The 23095-nt window shown below is 39.8% G+C and overlaps 1 protein-coding gene across 6 annotated transcripts in view; it reads left to right on the top strand.

Annotated features, from left to right (window-relative positions):
- Nucleotides 1-23095, top strand: part of SHISAL1 (shisa like 1) — a 167626-nt gene that overhangs the window by 111477 nt on the left and 33054 nt on the right. For all 6 annotated transcript variants that reach the window (XM_027897738.1, XM_027897733.1, XM_027897735.1 and 3 more), the window contains 2 exons: nt 17303-17401; nt 21980-22193. In XM_027897738.1, the coding sequence (XP_027753539.1) occupies nt 17335-17401; nt 21980-22193 (281 nt within the window). In that variant the 5' untranslated portion in view covers nt 17303-17334. The remainder of the gene's footprint in view (nt 1-17302; nt 17402-21979; nt 22194-23095) is intronic.

The following is a 23095-nucleotide window of genomic DNA, read 5'->3' as shown; positions in this document are numbered from 1 at the left end:
CAAACGTGTCACATGTAGCAGTTTGAGACGAGGTATTATAATTTCTAGATTAATCCAAAAGATCAAGCTATTAAGTGGAAACACCTTTAAGAACTTGCTGATATATAAAGTTTTCATTACACTGAACGTGCGCCGTGTGTTGTGATAATGAAAATCATTGTTTTCCTGGTCATTCAGGGGTCAGGACTGCGCAAGGTTCTGCCACCTCTTTCTCTAAACCTGTCCTGTGCCCTTCTTCAAATACTCGAGACGTCCAGATAACAGGTGAGGTTAGTCTGGTGACTGATCTCAGGAGAATTTATTAAAAAACAAGGTCCTGTTATGTCACATCTCAAATATCTCTCTCATATATGTGCCATATATTATATAATATTACATATATGTGCATATATCACATATATGCTATTAATAATTATATCTGTAATGCAATTAAAACCAAGAATGTTTCATATACCAGGTGCTGCTCAAGTGAAATATTCTGGCTCTGTCCAATATCAAATCCTTGTGGGTAAGCAAAAGGACCAGCACAGGGATGACTTTGCAATATCCAAGGGGTGAAAGTCAAGCTGCTGCACACAACCAGGGGAGCCTTTTTGCTAAGGCAATATGAATATGCCTGTCAGATTTAAAAATACCTCAGGAGAAAAAGAATATTGATATCCAAGAATATTCCTTGTCACTTCAGATGAACGCCTGAAAACACTTTATCTGAAAATGCTACAGAAATCTTTCATATAAGGAAGGAAACCGCTTTCACATCACTTGTTCTCCAGAAGTAAAACTTGCAGTGTTTGAACAGAGGTCATACTGCTTATAATTAATGACAGAATAATTCTTATCTTTAAAAAAAGCTGAATCTTAGAAGAGTGAGACATCAAAGAGGTACAAGTCTATTAAGAGAAGTAGGATCTTTGATTTTTTTTTTTTTTCGGTCTTCAGTGGGGGTTTTTTGTGTCATAAAAACTGCTGATTTTCCTGATGAAGCGCAGCTTTCTTTAATTCTCTGACTTCCCTTTTTCCAGTATGCAGGATCTGAAGGATTGGAGTACTCATCTTTTCAGTTACATTATGGGTATCTTTAGAGTGCATTAATTTTCTCATAGCACTGAGCCAGTGGGTGAACAAACACATTTATCTTCATATGAATGAACAATCTGAGCAGTATTTTTGCGTGGCAGAACAATAAGTATTATACAGAATATACAAATAGTTTTTTATTTTCAGCAATAAATTTTATTAGAAGCAAAAAAAAAGCTTCAATCTGGCTTTTCGTAGTAAAAATAGGTGACATAAATATATATGGTGCAATATAAACACTTTAAAGCTGTGCTCCGAAACCTGGTGCTTCTGTGGGAGACCTGCCTTTTTAATAGCAATATTTGCTTTCAAAAAAAACCACGCTGATCACTCTCTTCCCACAGAAAGTGTGAAGATGCCTGTGGGTGGTCACACCAATACAACTGCCCGCGTTTTTTAGACGGATTATTTTAATTGCAAATGCTTCGTTTTCCCTTCACGTGGATATTCCTCTGACAAGGCTTTATTAGCAGCTCGTTTCAGGTTCCTTGAGCTGATGTCCCCACAGGTCTCTCCTGAAATGCATCTCTTTGCCTTGCACTGCACACATTTAGCAGCCAGTCAGGGACCTTCGGTGGTCGATTTATTTCTACCACACACGTGGATGCTTTGGCTTTTCCGGTGGGGTTGTGTGGTGGGTTGGCCCTGGCTGGGTGCCAGGTGCCCACCAAAGCTGCTCCATCACTGCCCTGATCAGCGGGGCAAGAGGCAGAAAACACAACAGAAGACCCACGAGGGCAGGGCAGGACAGGGAGGGATCACTCACCAGTCACAGGCAGAACAGGCTCAACTTAGAGGGAATTAGTTGAATTTTTTACCAACCAAATCAGAGCAGCATAATGAGAAGTTAAATCTTAAAAGACCTCCTTCCTGGGTTTAATTTTATTCCCAGTTCTCTCCCTCATCCAACCCACCCCTCCCAGTGGAGCAGGGAGACGGGGAATGGAGTTACGGTCGGTTCATCACATGTTTCTGCTGCTGTTTCCTCCTCAGGGAGAGGAATCTTTCCCCTGCTCCACTGGGTGGTCCCTTCCACGGGAGACAGTCCTCCACCAGCTTCTCCAACCTGAGCCCTTCCCACAGGCTGCAGTTTCTCACAGACCTCTCCATCCTGGGTCCCTTCCACGGGGTCACACGTCCTGCCAGTAAACCTGTTCCAGCCTGGTCCCTCTTCCCACAGGGCCTGGCACAGGAACCTGCTCAAGTGTGGGCTTTCCACAGGGTCACAGCCTTCTTTTGGGCATCCACCTGTGCTAGTGTGGGCTCTTCCAGGGGCTGCAGGAGGACCTCTGCTCCCCTGTAGACCCCCACGGGCTGCAGGGGAATCTCAGCTCCAGCACCTGGAGCACCTCCTGCCCTCCTTCTCCACTGCCCTCGGTGTCTGCAGGGCTGTTTCTCTCACATATTCTCACTTCTCTGGCTGGAATTACTTCTGCCAAATAATTTTTGTATTCTTAAACCCGTTATCCCAGAGGTGTTGCTGCCACCTCTGCTGGGCTCAGCCTTGGCCAGCGGTGGGTCCCTCCTGGAGCCAGCTGGAATTGGATCAATAGGACATGGGAGAAGCTTTTGGCAGCTTCTCAGAGAAGCCAGCCCTATATCCCCCCCTGCTACCAGAGCTTTGCCAGGCAAACCCAATACCTGGATGCCAGGTGCCCACCAAGCCACTCTATCCCTCTTCAGCTGCACAGGGGAGAGAAAATAAGATGGAAAACAGTATGCAGGTCAAGATAAGGCAGTTTACTGAAGTGAAAGCACAAGCAAAGGAAAATACCAAAGATTTTCTTCTCTACTTCCCATCAGCAAGTAATGTCCAAGCGCTTCCCAGGAAGCAGGGCTTCACCATGACGAGCAGCTGCTCAGGAAGGCAAAAGTTGTGAATAACGAATGCTCTTCCCTTCCTCCTCCTTTCCTTGGCTTTTATATCTGAGCTGACATCACATGGTCTGGATTATCCCTTTGGTCAGTTTAGGTGAGCTGTCCTAGCTGCCCTAGATGTGTCCTCTGCCAGGACCTTGCCCATCCCCAGTCCCTGGATGGGGGGAATGTTGTGGGGACGCTGGTGATGCTGTGCCAGCCCTGCCCAGCAGGACCAACATACTGGAGTGTTATCAACACCTTTCCAGCCTCCAGTGCAAAGCACAGCACCCTGGGGGGGGGGGCTGCTGTGGGGAAATGAACCCCATCTCAGCCAGATAACATGCTGTTAACGTTAATCATCTTGTCTTCTTTCCGTGCCAGTTTTCCTTTCTGCTCCCTTTAACAAACAACGCCTTCTCAATTTCTTTATTGGCTTGCTTCACCTGCTAGAGGATTCCAGGTGTTTTTATCCCACCTAAACAAACAGGCTTACACGTTCATATGCATCAGGGATTCTCAGCTTGGACCTTCCTTAATTACCTAAGACCGTGCCCTGCAAGGGGAGCACGCGGGGGTGTTTCAGTGCTGATTGCTACCTCGTGACTTCCCCGAGGAAGGCGACCAGCTTCTTCAGATGAACCTTGGCTCTTGTTCCTGAGCATCTTTTGCCACGGTTTTCTTTGGAAAGGCCCCTTTGTGGCAGTTTGCAGGCAGTTTGGGAGGCAGGCACAGTTGCAGGTGCCAAGCCTGGGGATGAACCTCCCTGGGAAGGATTACATGGAACTCGGTACCCACAGTGCTGGCAGTTTCAAGCTGCAAGGCTGATTAAGTGAGAAACGTTTTCCTAAGTGAGATTTTTTTGAGTTTTGGTTTTTTTTTTTTTCTTTTTTTCTTAAATCCTTCTGTAATCAGTGCTGTGCCTTTCTTTTTAGACTGAGAGATTTCTGTAATTTAGAGTGGCCTTCCCAATTACTGGTAATGACCTTATAATACAAGGAAGATGATTCATTGCATGACTTGCTTTGGAGATTCGTTTTTTCAAAAAGGCCTTAGAGCTTATGATGAAATGGCAGTTTTACCCTTTTGTTTGGTGGCATTTTCAGTGTACAATAAAGGTAAAGACAGCAGTTTGGGGGGTGGGGAGATATGACCCAAAAGCATTCTGTGAGAATAAATAACTCTTAGCTAGAAATATATCAGGTTAAGAACAAGGCCTCCTTTAAACTTTTATGACTTTTCTTATTCTCTGGGTGGTGTTTCTAGTTGATAGAGTTTCTGAGCTAGTGTGATTTATCTTCTCAAAGAAAACACAATTTTTAAGCTATGTAAACATCAGTCTAATCTAAAATATTTCCTTCAAATTGGTGTTTCAATAATATTTCATTTTCTAAGTGAATTTTTGAGGGAAGCATTATGATCCTAGCCTTACTAAAAGATATTTCCAGCTTCCTGATCAAAGACTGTTGAGCTCCTCCCAAATTTCTCACATAACAAGTGATACAAGACTTGCTCTGACAAGAATACTGAGAAGTTAGAAACTGTTTATTGGAAAGTGGGATGCAAAAGGACTCAGCAAGGGCAGATCAGCCCTTTTGTAAGGCAAAAATAAGGGAATATTAAACTGCTCCAATAGCATTTATTATTTATTTACAGCTAATCAATAGAAATTATTGAGCTAAACGATATCCATGCTGGTAAGAGCTCTGGAGAAGAAAAGACTTTTACACAAACAATGAAATAACTGTGTAATAAATCACTGTTATGATAATTACATAAAGATTTTCCAGCAATTCAATTTTTCTTCAAAACATTGTTTGCTTCACTAGAGGAACAGAGAAGAAATTTATCTCTAAGACAAACTTCTGCTCCTGCCCATTTTCAAACACCTGTCCTGCAGAAGAAAAACTGGATTTCACCTATGGCTGATATGATATGAAATGAAGTGCAGCCATCTGATAGTGCTACCAGAAAGGAAAAAAATAGGCTGAGAAACTAAAGAAACAACAAAAAAACCCCCAAGCCTCTTGCACTTCCAGTGATTAGTCTCATGTTTTGAGTCTCATGCATGTGGAATAAGGTATTATTCCATTCTTTGGAATGCTTAGAAAACCTTCAGTATTGTGGCCAGAACAATCAAATCTTTATTAGTGCAGAATGGATAAGATGATAAATAGAAATAAATTATATCACTGCATGAAAGGCCTTGGGTTAGTTAAGTCTATTTTAGGAGGGCTGTGTTTATTTGCTGCCTTCTGCTATGACTACAAATCCAGATTATGCTCTTCAAGCAGAACTTCTTGACAAGGTATTTAAAAGTGTATTTGATTTATGGTTGTGTTTGAGACCTACATTAGTAATCCTAGATGGTAATTACATCATACAAATGACACCAAACCAGGCTGCAGTCTGGGCTTACCCTTTTAACTGATGTTGAATTCCAGGTATTAAAACATGAGGTTTCAGGGGAAAGGGGTGTAACTGATATAAAGATTTGACTGAAGAGAAAAAATAGGACACTGAGGACAATGCAGAGTGATGTATGACCTTTGCTGAAATGCCACAAACCAAAGCAATATGTTTAATAGTGTAGAAGGCAGTTGATTACCAAGGAAGCTGAGGGGTGGACTGCTGACTTTGATTTTTGGCTGGAAATGATTATGTGTCAATGAACTTAGAGATGATGGAGAGGTAGAGAAGGATTTTAGGGTAAAATAGTTATTCAGAATAAAATTCAACAACAGAAAGAGTTCTTCAGAAGTCATCTGGTCATTTCTATTCCCCCCATTTTGGCTGGAGGGACTAAATAACTATTTAAGCAGCTGAAGGATGGGAAGGAATAGAATAAGATTATACAGGAGGGGAGAAATCATGTCTGCATCTGGCTACTATTCCCTTACTTGGACAGCCCCATTTTTCATTACATTGTCATTCAGTTTCTATCTCATTTCTGAGGTAGAAATATCTCATTTCTATCCTTTGCCTCTTAAAATAACAACTATCTTTCCCCCAGAGTTGTCCAGAGGTGTCTCTGTGAGTTGTCATTCCAGGTAAAATAAGAAAGGCAGATGTCAATCTTTTTTTTTTGTTTGTTTCCTCTATATCAGACTTCTTTATGAGGGGGAAGACTGGAATTCAGGTTTGTAACCTGTAGCTGAAATGGGTTAATTCTAAATATAAAAAGCCCCTCTGCTCTTCACAGACTCCTTTAGGTTCATTAGAGCCACATTTTAGCTCCGAGGATTTCACAGTTCAGCATATTTTGGATGCAGTTTGCTGTCCCAAGACACAAAATTGATTGTCTGGGCTCTCTGACTTCATCCATACTGATAAATATATTATGGGGTGGGCATCAAAGGCCTTATGGTTAGTGAAGAGGAAAATCACTGCAGAATGAGCATCTGTGGCAGCTGCCAAAAGGATTATATTTTTATTAGACAAGAGGGTAAAAAAAAATGTTGTTACAATAACTACCATGTTTGGGAACAGGCCTTGAAAATGCATTGAGATACCAGGATTAAAATAACTCTCTGCTTGTAAAATTTGCATGCATATTGTGCCCCCTCTGCCTTTTGATGCTGCAGCACCAGCTTTGTTTTTTTGGCCTTACGTTTCACGATTTGGTTTTATGATCATTTTTCTGTGTTCCCCGTTCAAGTGAAACAGCTGTAAACATCTGTATTGTAGGAGAATCAGATTGTCACCCATTGTAAGTAATTTCATACTGCTAAAATACCCCAAAGAATGGGTCACTAAGAGCAGACTGTTCCCTGTATGAATAAGGGGTTCTTTACATCGACTTTAATGGGTTAATGCCCGTGATTATTGCAGTTATTCAGCCAGAATTTCCAGAAACCAAGCCTCTCAGTTTGAAAATAATTCTTGTGATTTAAACCGCTTGCATCCTTATTTTGCTTCTGTAATATTAATGTCCAAACTGTGACCTGTTCCTCGCTATCTGTGAGTGTGGAGATATCTTAGGGTTGTTTTCTGCAAGGATGGTTTCGAGTCATATTGGTATCCCTGTATCCTTTCATCACGATCTTTCAGTGAGTTGAGGTGTGTGTTTAATCCTACAAGGGTTAAATAATTCTCTTTTAAGTTCTCTGGGTCAGAGACTTTGTAGGAGTATCTCAGAGATACCAGGCTGGCATCTAGTTCCCATCAGAAAGTCGTAAATTAGACCTCTGACTGCCACTTTCCAACTTTATTAGTACATAAGGCATAATTATGTCTTAAAATGACCTGAAAGTGATGCCTTCTGGGCTACTAAAGTTGGAAAGTGGCAGTCAGAGGTTGAAGTTATGAAGCAGAATTCCCTACCCGTGCTCTCTTTTGTACATAAACCTCATAAAAATGATTTAAACATCAAGCAAGGTTATAGTCTCATAGGTAATGTTCTTTTTTCCCTGCCCTGGTTGGTTTTCACATGTCATTTTTTAATCAGTGTTTACCTGTTTAGGGCATTAAATCTAGAACTTGATATACTGTTCTCAGATCTGTTGTGTTCTGTGGTCTCTGAGGCAAATTGGAAATAAATCTCTCTTTCGGAGGAACCATTTCAGAAGGCTCTGTCAGATTGTCCTCTGTGCACTTCTGGAATTACAGGGATAGAAATGGCAAGTGTTTTTCAGGTGGGAGACATTTCTTGGGGACTGTTTGGAGCAGTTGTGGTGTTGATGTGGGTCATAATTAAGTTCCCAGGTGCTATTGTAGTACTTGGAACACTGAGGATTCCGCTTTGAGTGTTTGATATATATCTGCCCACTAAGCAGAGATATAAATATTAAATACAAATATTTAGAGAATATATTTAGAATATGACTATATTTGTACATTTGCATTTCGTATGAATTTATATGTTGTTATAAATATTCATATGCTATAAATAGACAATGCACCTAAATATAAATAAATATTAAACAAAGGAAGCCACTTCTAAATGAACTGTGGTTTCAGTCTGCAGTTAATGCTTCTGGTACATAGTTGTAATTTTGCTCAGCTCCACTGGGTTCAATGAGAAGGAGGGTTTGATGATCCATGGGAGGTCAAGAAACAGAGTTCCTTGGAATTCTGTACAAGTCTTTTCATGGAGCTTCTCTCACACCTGCTTGTGCACAGCATAAAATCTCCACAAACCCCAGGCCAGGCGTCAAATAAGCAGGTTTTGCATCTTGTAAAGGATGTGGAACGAAGTTTGAGGGGTGTGTCACCAGCAGCAGCACAGTTTTGTTTTAGCTGGTTTTCGAGTTCCAAAAATGCACTCTGGGGGAAAAAAAAAAAGAAAAAAAAATTGAAAAATTGTTGAAAGCCACTTTTCTGTAGCTCTGCATGCCTTTTCTCCTTCTGCTTGGCAACCTCCACACCTGCTGTTCTGACTACTAAAAATTGTCCTTTTTGTCCTGCAAGTGTTTCTGCCTAAGGGGAGAGGACAAAGGGTTCACCAGCACTTTCCTTGGTTCTTCTGCCTTGTGACTTTCAGCATTAAGTTCTTGTTAACAATTCAGTGTTCTTGGGGTTCCAGAAGGAAGGGGCTTTGCTTAGAATGGCTGTGAGTTAGGATGGTTGCAGTAGTGCAGGCATGTGCTGCTCTTAAAACCAGCTTGCTCATGTAATTGTGAGGTGTGTAGCAGTGAAAAATGGCATTTCCTCCTGCAGTTTTGGGGCTGGTGTGTTCAAAAGCACAGGTGAAGGGAAGTTATTCCTGCCTTCTTCAGTACATTTTCTCTTTCCAGCATTTGTTGGTCAAGGCTCCCGCACAGTTTCCTTTCTCCTTGGCTGGTGCGGTGACAGCTCCTTATACCCTGGTGTGTCCTGCTCTAAGAACAGCCTTTATTTGTGATGGAACTGAGAAACATTTCAATGTATGAAACATTTGAATTTGCCATCACAGATGTTTTAAGGAGGGAGGGAAATATTCTTTTGGAGTTGGACTTGATGATCCTTGTGGGTCCCTTTCTTCTCGATTCTGTGACTTCTCAGTTTACTCTGGTGGGTGTTTTTTCTCTCTAATGACAGGGTGGGCAAGGTTTGAGACCAAAACATTTCCTGGAATCCAAAGAGTTATTTACCTCTTCAGGGAGCACTGGTGGCTAGTTTCAGATTTCAAAAGTGAAGAAGTTTTGCCTTTTGAACAATTTTTTTCCACCCCTGTTGCCACCAGCACCGCTCACGTGGTGCAGAATTTTGCCAGTTCACCTCAGGTACCTCCCTGGGCCATTTGATTTCTCCTGAGCCTTGTCCTTGACAACACTAAGAGTGTATGGACACTTTCAACAGGTGAGCTGGTTCTAGATGAATCAAGTTTAGCACTGGGAGGTACCTCTGTTTCTTCCCAGGGTTGATGAGCCTGCACAGCTTTCGGTTCTTGCTCAGACCTGCCTTGCTGTGCACGTTGAGATGTTTTCTTTAGAAAAGTTGGAATAATGCTGCCAAAATCCTTGCAGTGCAGATCCATCTATGTCAGAGAAGCTACACATTGTGTTGGCATCATTAAATGAGCCTCATGAGGAGGGGAAAAAAATAAGTGGTTCTGCTGGTTTAACCACACGTGGCAGCGTTTTTTCCAGCACTGCTAGTCAGGGGTTGCAGCCTTTCCTGATTCAGAGCCAGCAAAATTAGCTGGGGTTCCCATTGGAATGTGCCCTGGGTTTCAAATATGCTGAATAACCTAGTGACATTTTTGAGCAGGAACACAAGTTATTTCAATATTTGATGACCACAGAAGGTAATTTTAGAGCCTTTCAGAAAGCTCTAGTTCTGTAGGACAGGCCGTGCTTGAGGTAATAACTTTGCAAGGATTGATGTCCAGTGGGTGGCCAGAGCTTGATACCTATACAGGGACTTGGAATGTTTAATGAGACTGTAAAGGAATGGAGTAATAATTTCTATTTGTAAATGGCAACATCTTCCTAAAGTTGATGGGAAGGGGAAAAAAAGTATTTATGAGAATTCTTGAATTCCTTTGAATTTGACGTGTTTAAATTAATGTGTTTTTTTCTGAGTTGACTTTAACTTTTGCTTGACTTATTCCTCATATTTTGTCAGTTTGGAACAAAATAGTGTTTTACAAACCCAGAGTGACAAAAGATTAGAAACCAGTGGGATTAGATGCCGATGCTGATTAATGATGATCAGGAATGTGAGAATGAAACAAAATTTGGATGTCCCAGACTTTGCACATGAAGGTTTATTTTTCAGAAGAGGCCCTTTTTGAAAGGAAAATGTGTCCAAAAGGCTCGCATAGAGACTGTAGGTAGTTCTTAATTTCCATATGTGTACAGCTGATGACACACTGGTGAAACTCAAAATTTACTCACATTTTTCACTACATAAATTGCTGATATATTACTTTTTTTTTTTTCTCAAATGGGTGATAAAAACACACTAGCCAGGTTTACTGCCTTGTTTGTAGGTACACAAATTCTCAGGTTTTAGAGCTCTGCTATAATGCAGAGATGGAGTTTTTTAAAACATGGCTGTTATAAAACCTCTAATGTTACCATCAAAACTAATTTTATTTCTCAATAACGTCTTTAAAATTCCTTGGACAAACTGTTTTAAATAAACTCATAGGTATTACAGTATTAATTTAAGACTTGGAAATGGAAATATTTTAAATTAAAGTACATTTGCTCTGGTTCTATACTGAAAGTAGCTCGAAAAAAAACACAACCAGAAGTTTCCTTAGAGAAGAGTTTTGCACTTCTTAAAACTGAAATGATAACTTGATCAACAATAGTGATTTGTAATCACTTAAAAATGTATCCTGTCCTGCTCTTAAAAAATTATCACAAATCTGTGTATGTTTCCTTGTCATTCCTCCCTCATGGCAGACCAAGAGCATTCATAGTTTCAGAGTCAAAATTCAGTTGTTTCAGGTTACTTTGTTCCACGAACAGACCAGACTTGATGGTTTTGCCTTACTGGATTTATTAATTCATTGATGAAGCTCTTGGTTCAGCTCACACAGGTAGATTTGTAGATTTTGGTTGCACAAAACCACCTGTAAGCTGAAGTTCTTTATCAGTGGGGGTAAATCATCCCAACTGCAGCTGTTATTTTTACAAAGCTGATTGTCTCCCCAAAGTAATTTAGATATTTTTCCCTAAAAAAATCTCATGTACACAGTGAAGAGCCAGTTCTCAGATGGACAACAATCTAAAATTCCCTTGACCTCCATCAGCAATAAATGTGGGAAATCAAACACTTATCCTACCAGATGCAAATACCTAATGAATCACAACAAGAATTTGGTTAGCTGGAGTTTATTTGCATTATGGCAATGTCTTTAATATCTTTAGTTGTGCTGTGGAGAGAGTTTGGAATTTGGCTGTCCACGAAGAGTTTGTGCTATCGTAGGGAAGTTCCTCATCCGTTAAATTTTGTGATTATAAGGTTTGAATGCGCCGCTGATTCTCCAAAATTAATCCTCCTGTAATAAAGGGATCCTTTCACTTCTGTATCAGATTCTGCTGCTCATCATACTCAGGGAAGGAACTTCTAAAATCCATTTCCAACTTGGATGCAGGTGATGTGCGTCTCAGGGTGTGGGTGTGGGACAGTCCCAGCAGCTCACTAAAGGTGTGGGTGAAAAGGGGAAGGGGTAAAAGAGGCAGGAGGTCTATCAGTGTCAGTCTGGACAGGTTTCTTGGCCTCATCCTGTTAACAACAGCTTGAAGTTCACAGGATGGTCTTCAGGCTGTACTTAAGAGCTTTATTTCATGGGATTCATGGGTGGTGTCTCTTCATAGCTGTTCAGAGAAGAGCTGTGGGAAACAGTAAACATGGGGGTGTGAAGTAAAACAGAGTAGTTCACGTGGGGGTGTGAAATGAAACAAAGCAGTTCACATTTTCAGTTTTAAAATTTATAAAATAGAAGGGAAGAATTTCATGTCTGTGGTAGTGTAATATAAATTTGCTCATCTCTAGCAGTACTAAACCCCTGACTGCTGATGCTTTATCCGTGGCTGTGTAGAGACTCACACATGCTTAACTTAAAGCACACGTGCAGTAAGATGTTTTGAAGGAAGAGATGCTGAGTAAAGTTAGTGCTTCATTACAACTCAGAAGGTTTTCTATCACCAGTTCCTTTTCATAGGTTGTTTCAGTCGTTTCAAGCTGAAAACTGGTGTCTGTTTCTCATAAACATTTTCTTGAGGTTATTGCAGTGTGAAACCACATGTTTTCTTAATAATCAGGTTTTCTTTCCTGCCAGTCCTATTGCTTCCTTTGTAATAAGGCTGTAATTTCATTGTAATAGTGTCCATGAACACACACTGGATGCGTTTTTAAGCCTGCTTTAATGTGAGAAGTGAACAGAGCTGGACTAGGAGTTAGGTTTGGATCACAGCCTTTTCTTTTCCGTCTGATTTTTTGAACAGCTTTCTCAAGCACTGTGATTGTGTCATTCATTCCCCCACTGCTGCCACAACCAACCAGTATTTTCTGTTGCCTCCAGATGAGCAAACAGGCTGAGAGGACGGCACTTCCCTGCTGGTTTGACACCCACAGGTGTAGGAAGTGCAGCAAAACTGAAAACGTGTCTGTGGTCAGTGAGGGTGTTGTCCAGAAGGAGAGTGGGTAATAAAGGGACTGTGGCAACCAGAGCTTTCCTAAATAGCATTTAATCTGTTAAAGATGACTATGGCCCCAAAAGACTGGAGGAAGAAATGGGAAGAATTGCTGGACAGCAGTTATGTCCCACGTGGTGGTCTGTTTTTACCTATATAGTTTTGTGTGTGTGTAGATGTTCCTCTCCTGCTGTAACAAGGAGAACCTATTTATCTTTTGGGTCAGCTGGGAGGATTAGCAGGAGCTCTGTGGTTTTCTGCACCTTGCAATTGCTATGCTTTTATTTCCCCTTGAAAGAACTGGCAGCTGTTGGGATGTTTATCAGGACTTGGAGGGCACTAAGAAAATATAAACAGCAGGAACCAAAATGACACTGAAGTTCCAGGCACAGCCTTGCCATAAAGTGTAGAGGCAGATACAAGAGGAGGTATAGGAGGTGTAACAAGAGTGGTTTTTAAGGGAAAACTGCATGAAGTTTAAGTTTTTAGTCTAAGAAAAGACTGAGTGAAGATATGATAGCACTTGTATGTGTTAATTAAAGACGGATGCAGAGGTGTAACAATGTACCTCGAGGTAAATCATTCTCCAGCTCCTTGGGCCTGAATCAAGCAAAGGAGCTGCAGTTTAGACGTGGGAAAACCTTTCTAGGTTGGAGAAACACTCTAGGGAATTGTCTGAGAAGGTTAGAAAACCACTTTGGTGGTGGACATTATGTGAACTTGTGCTAAGAATGGTTTAGGTGTACCTGATCTATGGCAGGAAGATGGGTTAAATGATCTCTTGAATCGCTCCATTTTCTGTCTCTACAAGAACAAACTTGTGAGGCAGTGCTGATGTATTTAGTAAATTCTCTTGCTAGCTCCCTTTGTTCTTTCTAACAATCAAAACAAAACAGCAGAATGGGTATTGTTTCTCAAACATCTCTTCCAAACATGGCCTTTCTTCTCCTTCAGAGTCAGGGGAAAATAATTCCTACATCAAAATCTTACCTCATGAAATGGTTGTTTCTGTTGGCAGCTTTTCTTTCCAGTGATTCACTGATTCCCTTCAAGAAGAGACAGCTAGATAGAACTGCAGGGATAACCAAAGCAGTGGATGTAGGAGCAGAGGAAGAGCTAAAATGTCACGGTGTGGAAGTGAGAAGTAAAATCTGCAGGATGATCTGCATGGTCTCTGCACCTAAAGGCCATGATGAGGAGGGAGGTTGAAGGCAAACCAGTTCAGTTTCTGTGCCGGGGGTGAGATCAGAAGTTGCAGTTCAGTCACGGGCTCTTCATCAGCAGAAACAAAAAGCCACCCACCTGCTCTGTCTCCCGTGATTTTACAGCACCTTTCCTTTGAGTGTTGCTCTCCTTGAATCTTTCGTTGCTGCATCCTCTGCAAGGGAAAGCAATATTCTGAACATAATCTTTATTCCATGACAAGATAGCCAAAAAAATATTAAAAAACCTGAGTGAGGACCTTTTCTTCTATTTCACAGTGGACACGTGTCAGGGTTTAACCCCATTTGGAAGCTAAGTACCATGTAGCTGCTTAAAAATAATAATAAATAAATATCCTACTAGATTACCATGTTTCTACCCTCTCTATTCTGTGGCCTAACATCAGGAAATACTTTGTATGGTCTAGGCTTTTCCTTTTACCATGTCACCAGATCTCCTGCCCATCTCTTCCAGCTCTAATAGCTCAGAGACATCCTCGTGGTACTGCACAAAATATGACTGCTTTAGCCAGGCAGCAGCATGTGGAAAAACCCTCAGAATAGTCAACAAGTGAACAGTTAGTTACATCCTAAAAATGCTCATATTCAGTGTAATGATCACAGAAACAGCAGTTCTAAAATGGGAGCGTTTCCCTGCTGTCACAAATGTGGATAGATGTGTATATGCATTTATTTACACAGATTCTCCTGGCCACTGGTGTGCAGGTCTCTTGTGTTCTAGTCCCTCCCTCTGATTTTCCAGCTGACATAAAACACAAGCATCCCATGATTTGGATTAAAATGCCAATTTCATTGTTGCCAGTTCTGCTGGACATAATGGAAATAAATGTTTCCCTCCTAGATTTCTACCTCCGGTGCTGATTAAGAAACTCCCAGTAAGGCTGGATGTACTCAATTACTAACAAGATTGTGCCTTCCAAAAAATGTGCATCTGATTTCCAGTCTGAGTTAGTCTTCCATAACTGATGTGCCTTTCTTCCTCATTCTCACTGCCTGCTCAAATTCCATGCTACTGAGATATTTTACAGACATCTACCGTACTATAACTATCTTTGATCTGCTTTAATCAACAACCCTGAGAGAAACAAAGTTAACTTTACCATAAGCCCAGAGTGATACATATTAACTATATTGCTCTTCTTAATTATTTATTGATTGGATTCTGTATTAACAATTCCATTAAATTTCCCTAGATCCACATCACGCTTATAATTAACCTGAATTATCTCATTTGCTTCTAAAAAGGTTCTTAGTTTTCTTCAAGTCCTTTGAAAGCTGCCATTGTTTCCCAGCTAACTGAAAAAATGATTTATATATTCCCCATCCAGCTCTGCTGAAATAACTGGATACAAATTACACGGATTTGCAAATATCAAATTAGGAACCATAGTATCAACTCATTAATGTCACCCTAAATTATTCTTGATATGGAAATATTTATTAGTCTCAGCTGTACCAAACATCTTTGTCTTCCCAGATACACAACAGGAGTGCTTATTGATCTCTTTTTAATGAACTGCTACAAAAGCCAAGATTTTCTTTAGTAATGAATCACTACCAGAATTCCTGCAGCTTTGGTTTACTCAGGAAAATATCATACCCTTTTAGTCCTATCAATATTGGCAATAGCGTGTTCTCTGTGGCTGTTTTTCTTGGCCAAACTCCTGCATTCTCCACCTCTGGCTTATATTCAGTATTATTCTTTTTTTTTAATGCAATTCCAACTTTAAGTCTGCTCAGGGTTTTAATTAATACGATATTCCTTCTGAAGAAAGGGTGGCAGCTTTTTCAAACAGTATTGATGAGGAATATTTTTAATTACCATTTGTAGTTTATTGCACTTCTGTTTTCTCCTCACAGTGTTGTGGTTTGTAACTGTTTTTCCCTTGAAAACTTATTTTAAAGTTACAATACAGTGATTTGGCCTGCAGGTAACAGTGCAAACTGTCGTGTTTTATTGTACAAAAGTTTTTTTCAGGTCTGTGATCTGTTGTTTTTCGTCTGCTAAGATGACTTTTTAGTGGATCAGCTTGTGCCACACACAGCATTTTGTGGGAGAAATCTTTGGCCTCTCAACACTTTGCACAGCTCTGTGTCTCTCCCCTCTGTTATCCGTGTTACTCAGGATTTAGTTACTCCTCATGTGTTAATTTTCTCCCCCTCCCCTTCTGTTACATCAGGTGCAATTGTCTTGGTGTTTTAATCTGATTCAGTCGTAAACTATTAGTAAACTACATATTTATATAATCCAGCACTTTTTCCTCATAAACAGTTGGCAAAATGTGTCTCTTGAGGTGTCAGAAACAGTGGAATGTTTTGCATAAATTGCCATTTTCCTTCTTCTTCTTTTCTTAAAAAAAACCAAAACAAAACAAAAAAAAAAAAACAACAAAAAAAAACTACCTTAGAACAATGTTATCAACCCAAGAAACACTCACCACACTACCTTGCAGTAACACCACCTAGGCCATCTGGTATGTAGCCCAAGCTCCCAGTGTCCAAACCAATAAAGTCCCTCTTTATTTTATATTTTATTTTTATTAATAATCACCTATTTATAAATAAAATAAATGGGTGGTTATAATATAATAAAAATAAATATGTGATTAATAATATAAATAAAATATTCTATTTTAGGTCTGTAGCCTGAGCTCCCAGAGTTCTTGTACAAAACAATAAATTACCTCTTTGCTTTATGTTATATTATTAATTTTATTTCTATTATGAATCACCTATTTATTTATAAGTTACCTATTTATTAATGTCAGTGTGAAGTCAGGATGAAGAGTTAGTCTGTATGAGCAGTGACAACATCTTCTCGTGTTGGTGACAGCACTTACTTTGGGGCAGAGTCTCTGTAGGAGCTGTTGAATGTGCAGCAGGTGATGCTGAATTCACGTGGAACAAGATGTGTTTGGCCTCACCCAGTTGTGAGGATCCTTTTTAGGATTATTAGGATTTTTCCCAGCCAGATCACGCCACTTCTCACCCTGCTCTCTAGGAAAACAAGAAATAACAATCGAATGAAATGCTGTGATTCTAATGAAAAGACTTTTTTTTTTTTAAATTTTCTTTTTGAAGTGTTTCCAACCCTCTCAGTTGCTTGACCCACTTTCTGAGCGACTGCACCCTCTAATGGGGTAAAACAGATTGGCTTTCAAAGCAGCCAATTTATTTTTGTATTGTTTATGTGCTTCTAGCCCTTAGAGGCTTCAGACAACAGCCCATTCTTGTGACAGGCAAACAAGCACACTTTGGCTGAGTGTAGATTACAGGGGAGGTGTGAACATCCAATAGAGGCTTTGTGTGATTCATCTCCACGCTGGCTTAATGGAAAGTATGTAAACAGCTGTTTGTATTCGTGGTGAAAGGAGGAAAGAATTGTAATGAAATCACGGAAAGGAGAATTTATTTCACTTCTAAGTCCAGAAAAATTATATGGTTGGTTTGTTTGTTTTTCTTACTGTGCAAAGCCATTTCATTTTACCAAAGCTTTGTGGGGAAGTAAAAGTTTAACCATGAAAGGGAGATGAAACAGACACTTAACCATAATTTTTGCATCCTGTCAAACAGGTAATTCTCTAATGGACCAATGAAAGCCAACGATGACAAGTTGTGGTCAACAGTCCCTGAATGTGCTGATGGTTCTGCTCTCCTTACTCTTGTCAGCAGGTAACTTTGATACTTTCTCTTTTGTTGATCTGTGTCCCAGGGAGAAAACAGTTGCAAATTAATATGGACTTCCTGCAAAACAGGATCAGATGGATTGCTAATTGAATAATAAATAAATCACAGAATGGATTTGTGCAGAAATGTGTCAGCTTTTAATTTGAGAATGAGTCAAGTGTTCTGATTACTTGTTGCATTTGTTCTTCAGGAGCTATTTATGACATCAAGGTTTTCTGTAATTATGAATTAATATTAAAAAAAATAATTTAAAAGGTTCTTAGTTCAGATAGATTTGATCCTGTAGGATTTTAACTTTCATTTCAATGTCTTTTACCCTCCATTCTTGAAGCAGATTTTAATCCAAAGGGATTTTTTTTCTGTCCCTACTCTTTTTCCCTTTTACTACATCCCATCCCTGACCACCATACTTACAGCTTTACCAGGCATCATGTGCATTAAAGTATCCTTGTGTTCCAGTGAAAATTGTTACTGCTCTGTCTCTGTAAGGACTTTAATATTCAGCATTGGATCCTTCCCAGTTAGTTCAAGCATTTTGTTGCCCATTGCTTGTTTGCAGTGTTCAAGTTGATTCTTGCTAATGATAGCTTATTATTTAGCTGTAAATGGCACAGCCCTTTGGCTAACAGTGTTAGAATGTTATCAACCAGACCACTTCTCATCTGAAAACATTGTTTTCCTTCAGTCCTTCCAGTGATAATCCCTTTGTATGGTGCTGCATCCCCTGGTTATGTATCTGTCCTCCTCCTCCTCTGGACTGGAATTGGACACAGGGGTTGTAGCAGCTTCTTTGTTGTTTTCTAGGTTAAAATAATTTCAAAAATCTCTTTCTGTGCTGCATGAGTGAAGTCAATTATAAAGAGCACTTCAGTGAAGTGATCAACCATCACAAAACTCCTCCAAAGCTGCTCCAGTCTCCTCGGTTGATTTTTAAGTTTTCATACCTTTGCCACTCTTTATAGGGGACTTCTAATAGAGACATCCTGAGATCCCACTTCTCCAACCTTTTTCCTCAAGGTGATATAAATATTTACCTGTGTTATAGTCACCTGTGTTGCAGCTGAATGGGACACTGTAATAACACCAGGTGTGCAAATAGATGTATTCAGCCCCTGGTATAATACACCTTTATTCTCTCAAACCCAAACATAAAGCCAGTGTTCTGAGATATCTATATCTATATATAGATATATAGATATATATTCCCTCAGAAGAAAACTATTGCCTCTGAAATACAATGTTTATTTGTAACTAATTACATATAGCTTTCCTGACATAACTCATCTATTAACATTGATAGCTATTGGCTTTCTAAACGTGCATCTTACCTTCCTGTTGCTCCTTGGCTGTAAGTATTTTATTATCTGACATCCTTCATGAGCATGTAGAGTACAGGCTAAATTTGAAATCATCACAATCCTATCGTGGCAGCCAAGCTCTGCTCCTTGGGGAATTTTGCTACTGACACCTGTAGGAAGGGGTTTAGGTCATTGCTAACTCACATACATTTTACAGGAGGAGATTTATTATCATTTTGAAGCCAGCCAATGGAATTTTTTGGTTTATTTTTTGTTTCCCAAGACAGATCAGCTTTCATAAAAGAAAACTACTGGCTTTGTGCAGTGAGAATGCCAGGGGTTAAAAAAAGGATGTTACTCTCACTGGAGCCACATGAACGTCATTCTCAACCTGAGCTGAAGTGAAAATCGAATGGCAAGGCTCCATTTGAGTTCCCCAGATTTACAGTCTGTAAATTCAAGTCTTTGGTATCCCAAGATTCACACTGAAATCCGTAGGAATGGCTGAAAACCCCACTTAACAATTAGAAGAATAACTTTCACCGACTCCACAAGTGGAACACAAGTAAAGGCACAAATGATAGGAAAGCCCCCAGAACAATGTTGATGCTTAGTCATTTAATGCACTGAAACACATTTATAAAATCGGGGATGACAGCAAGGCTTATAATAACAAGCCCAAAATTGACAGATCATTTGCACACCGCAGTTTTTTTAATTTGCAGTAGGAAATGAACGTCCACACAGCAAATTAACACGTGGTAAGATGCACACAGAGGAATATTTCTGTGGATCCACACGGAAAGCTTGGAAAGACCAGCCCTTCTCAAAGTCTCAGGGCTTTAAAAATTTAGTAGCTAAATTTAAAATGTGATCAGTGTTGATCTCTAACCGGGAACATGTAGGGAAGGAGCAGTTTGCTGTATGCTGGCTTGTGTGACTTTAAGGCAGAGTAGATAAATCTTAAGATGAGCTGAAATCTTTGAAGCGTGACAGAGTATCCTCTGGAAATCAGTAGGAACAGAGATGGGAGCATTTTTATCAGTTACCTGTTCAATAACAGTATGAGAATCTGCACAGGAGAGCTCCAGAAACAGCTGCTGTCTTTGCAAAAGACAACTTAAGAGCTTTCCAGGTCCAATGCTTTTAGATGAAGTCTTTCTATAGAAGAAAGGTTCTTTAATCCTCAGGATTTAAGCAAAGTTATTTTCAGGAAAAATACTTGAAAAAAAAAATCACGCATTGTTTATTGGCTTTCTGATTCACAGAGAAGCAGAGACAGCAGGTGAACTTACAGAGATATTTACAATAAGTTGATAAAGTTCTTTCACTGTGCACAAGGTACTTGTTGATGTTGCTGTGGGGTTTTTTCTTACTCATTTGTTAAATGACCCATGAATATTCTCACTTTCTGATTCTCTCACTGGGAGAGGGGGAGTGACAAGCAGCTGCCTACCAGGGTTAATCCACCACACACTGACTCCCAAGTTCAGAATGTAATTTAATCATCACATTATGCTCTTATTTGTGCATTTATTTTAATCACTGACACACATTTTACTATTTAAGGATGTGCTTAGGACTACATCTTATTACAGACACCCCTCCTCCTATGACCTGATGTTATCTTAATTCTCCCTTCAGTCTGTAATCATACTTCCCTCAGTTTTTATTCCCAAAGAAGTGTGATTTCCTTTTTAAATGGGCAGAGGAACTATTTAAGGATCAGGAGACACTTCCACACGTGCTATTAAGAAAAATACAGAGCAAGCTAAACTTCTGTGACAGGACCAGAGGCCAACTTCTGTACTGGTGACACGAACACAACATTTTTCCCAGGCAGGGCAAAATATGTAATTACCTTTCTCAACATCTGTGTTCCTTTAGAAACAGCACTTTCAGTTCCTGACTGAATTAATCTAAAAAAGGATTTCTTCTTTTGTTGAATGATGCCAGGTCTGTTCACACACACACACACACACATATATATAAATATTAATGCTTAAGAGGAAGCTTTTTGACTCAGAGGGTAGTACAAGTTACCTTGTTTCAGTTTAGTTTTTTGTTCTAGGCTTCCCCTCCTATACATAAAAAAGTCATCTGCACTGTCACAACCCTTAAAATGTATCTTGAATTTAATATATTTTATAAATTTGAGAAACAAAAGAGCATTAGGAATAGGCTTTTTTTAAAGCAAGGTAGGAAGGAGTGAGATTTAGGCAGATAAGATACAATTACAGATCAACAGGGACTGTGGGATACAGCGCAGCTAAGGTAAATCCATGCAGGTCATTATCTGATGGAAAAGTCATACACCAAATTCTTTCAGTCTGAAGTGAATATCCTTTGCTAACTGGTGTGACTTTATGAACTGCACTGTCACATGGCTGTGACTCTCTTCTCTAGTCAGGGTAAAATCATTTCACTGCTAAGAGTGTTCAGGCTCTTCTACATTTCCTCAGAGTTTAAGCCCTTTGGGGTGTTTGTATGGTAAATGTGCTATAAATGATGATATAAGGCCTAGTAACACAAATTATGAATGAGTTAAAATGTTGGCATCATGTGGAACCCAATATTGTCTCTTCAAAGACTTTTCAAAGACTTATTAAAGGAGAAATGTGAGAACTCCCAGGAACACCTGTACAGGTATTATTAGTAGTACTTTACAGGTATTTTAAAGGTATTACAGTATTTTAAAGGTATTATTATTATTATTATTATTATTAGTTCAGTCTATGTGCAAATTCAGAGTTGTTCAGATTTGTTATGCTGGTTTTAATAACTGTTTCTGACAGAATAATCCTTATCAAAGAATGACCTTTACAACAGAGATGTTGTCTGTCAGGAACAGTGACTGTAAACCGAGTGCCAGCAAACTTTTATTGCAGTTTCTATGCAGACCTTTTGTTTTTATTAAGTCATCCCAGGAGAATCAGACACGGGCATCGTTGTGTGTTATGGATATCCCTATATTTAGAACAGCAATATGAAAATGCTTCCCCAAATATTTTTGTGCCTCTAAGCACAGAGGGCACTTCTCCTCTTCCCTTAAACAACGCTAATCAGAAACAGTAAGATTCAAAATACAGCAGGAGCCTAAATATTGTGGTCTTAAAGTACTAAATGTTGTGATGCTGAAAGTTCTGAGATATTAATGTTTTTCAGAAATCAGACCCCAACTGTTTAAGCCTGAAAAGCTGTTATTGAGGACACACAGAGAACGTAAGTGACTCACAAAGCCGATGTCATTCTTGGTTTTTTACAGTGTTGTCTGCACATTTTCGGGTCTGCGAGCCGTACACCGACTACAAAGGTCGCTACCACTTTGGGTTTCACTGCCCCCGCCTCTCTGACAATAAATCCTACATCTTTTGCTGTCACCATAACAACACAGTGTTTAAATACTGCTGCAATGAGACAGAATTCCAAACTGTCATGCAGATGAACTTAACGGGGAGTGCAGATGGATACATGCATAAGTAAGTACATGAGTTTTATGGTTCTCCTCACCAAACGGGTCCTGATCTAATAACGTGGTCTCAGGCGTATTTAATGATGGGAGCAATTAGAATAATTGCATTTACAGAAAAAACGCATTGCTAAAAGGTTTTTGCTTTCTTAAAAGATAGAATTATTTCAGCTTTGCTTGCCCTGCTTTGACGTGGGCTGTAAACATTGCAAGGAGAGCATACATGTACAGGCTGCATATAAAATGTAACAGATATAAAGTTACATCTAAAAGTTACCAAAGTCTCTCCCCTGACCCTAATTTGATCTGAACTGTGTTTAAATGTGCATCAGTAAAAATAAACCCCAAAGCTGTTAGTAGGGGGGAGAGAGGGAGTGAGCTGACATTTTCCATATCAGCCCGAGTGCACTATTTTGAATCTGTGATGTTTTGGATATAAATCCCTTGTAACAAATCGCTGACCTTGGGGAACAGAATGCATTTGCTTATATACCAGCATTGTGTGGTCTCCTTGCCTGTTACCTGGGATGCTTCCATATGCTGCTGGAGGCTATCCTCCAAGATAAATGTCAGCACTCTTTTTTTCTTTTAAGAACTGGTAAGTAGAAAAAGCAGATCTTTGGTACTGATTAGGTATTTGCAGGGACAAAACCTTCACTTGTGGTGGTCTGTTCCTTGTTTGGTGTTTGACATTCAGGCCACGCTAATCTGCTGTGATTTCTTTTGGTGCAGAGGGCAGCTGCGATGTGGTGTAAACCCCCAGGTCAAAATTCTGATTTATCTGCTTTCCCCCTGCCATTTTATTCTGGTGTTCAGCTCCTCCAGGGCAAGGAAGGGGCAGATCAAAGACAACTGGAATCCCAGGCTGGGGATTTTTGTTTACATCAGGGATTTTGGTGTTTTTCCTCTGCG

The sequence above is a fragment of the Empidonax traillii genome, unplaced genomic scaffold, assembly GCF_003031625.1.
Source record: "Empidonax traillii isolate 1590-97213 ecotype Southwest subspecies unplaced genomic scaffold, ASM303162v1 scaffold557:size1000685, whole genome shotgun sequence".
NCBI lineage: Eukaryota > Metazoa > Chordata > Aves > Passeriformes > Tyrannidae > Empidonax > Empidonax traillii.
Note: the sequence above shows the minus strand (reverse complement) of the source record. Positions and strands in the feature narration are given on the sequence as shown.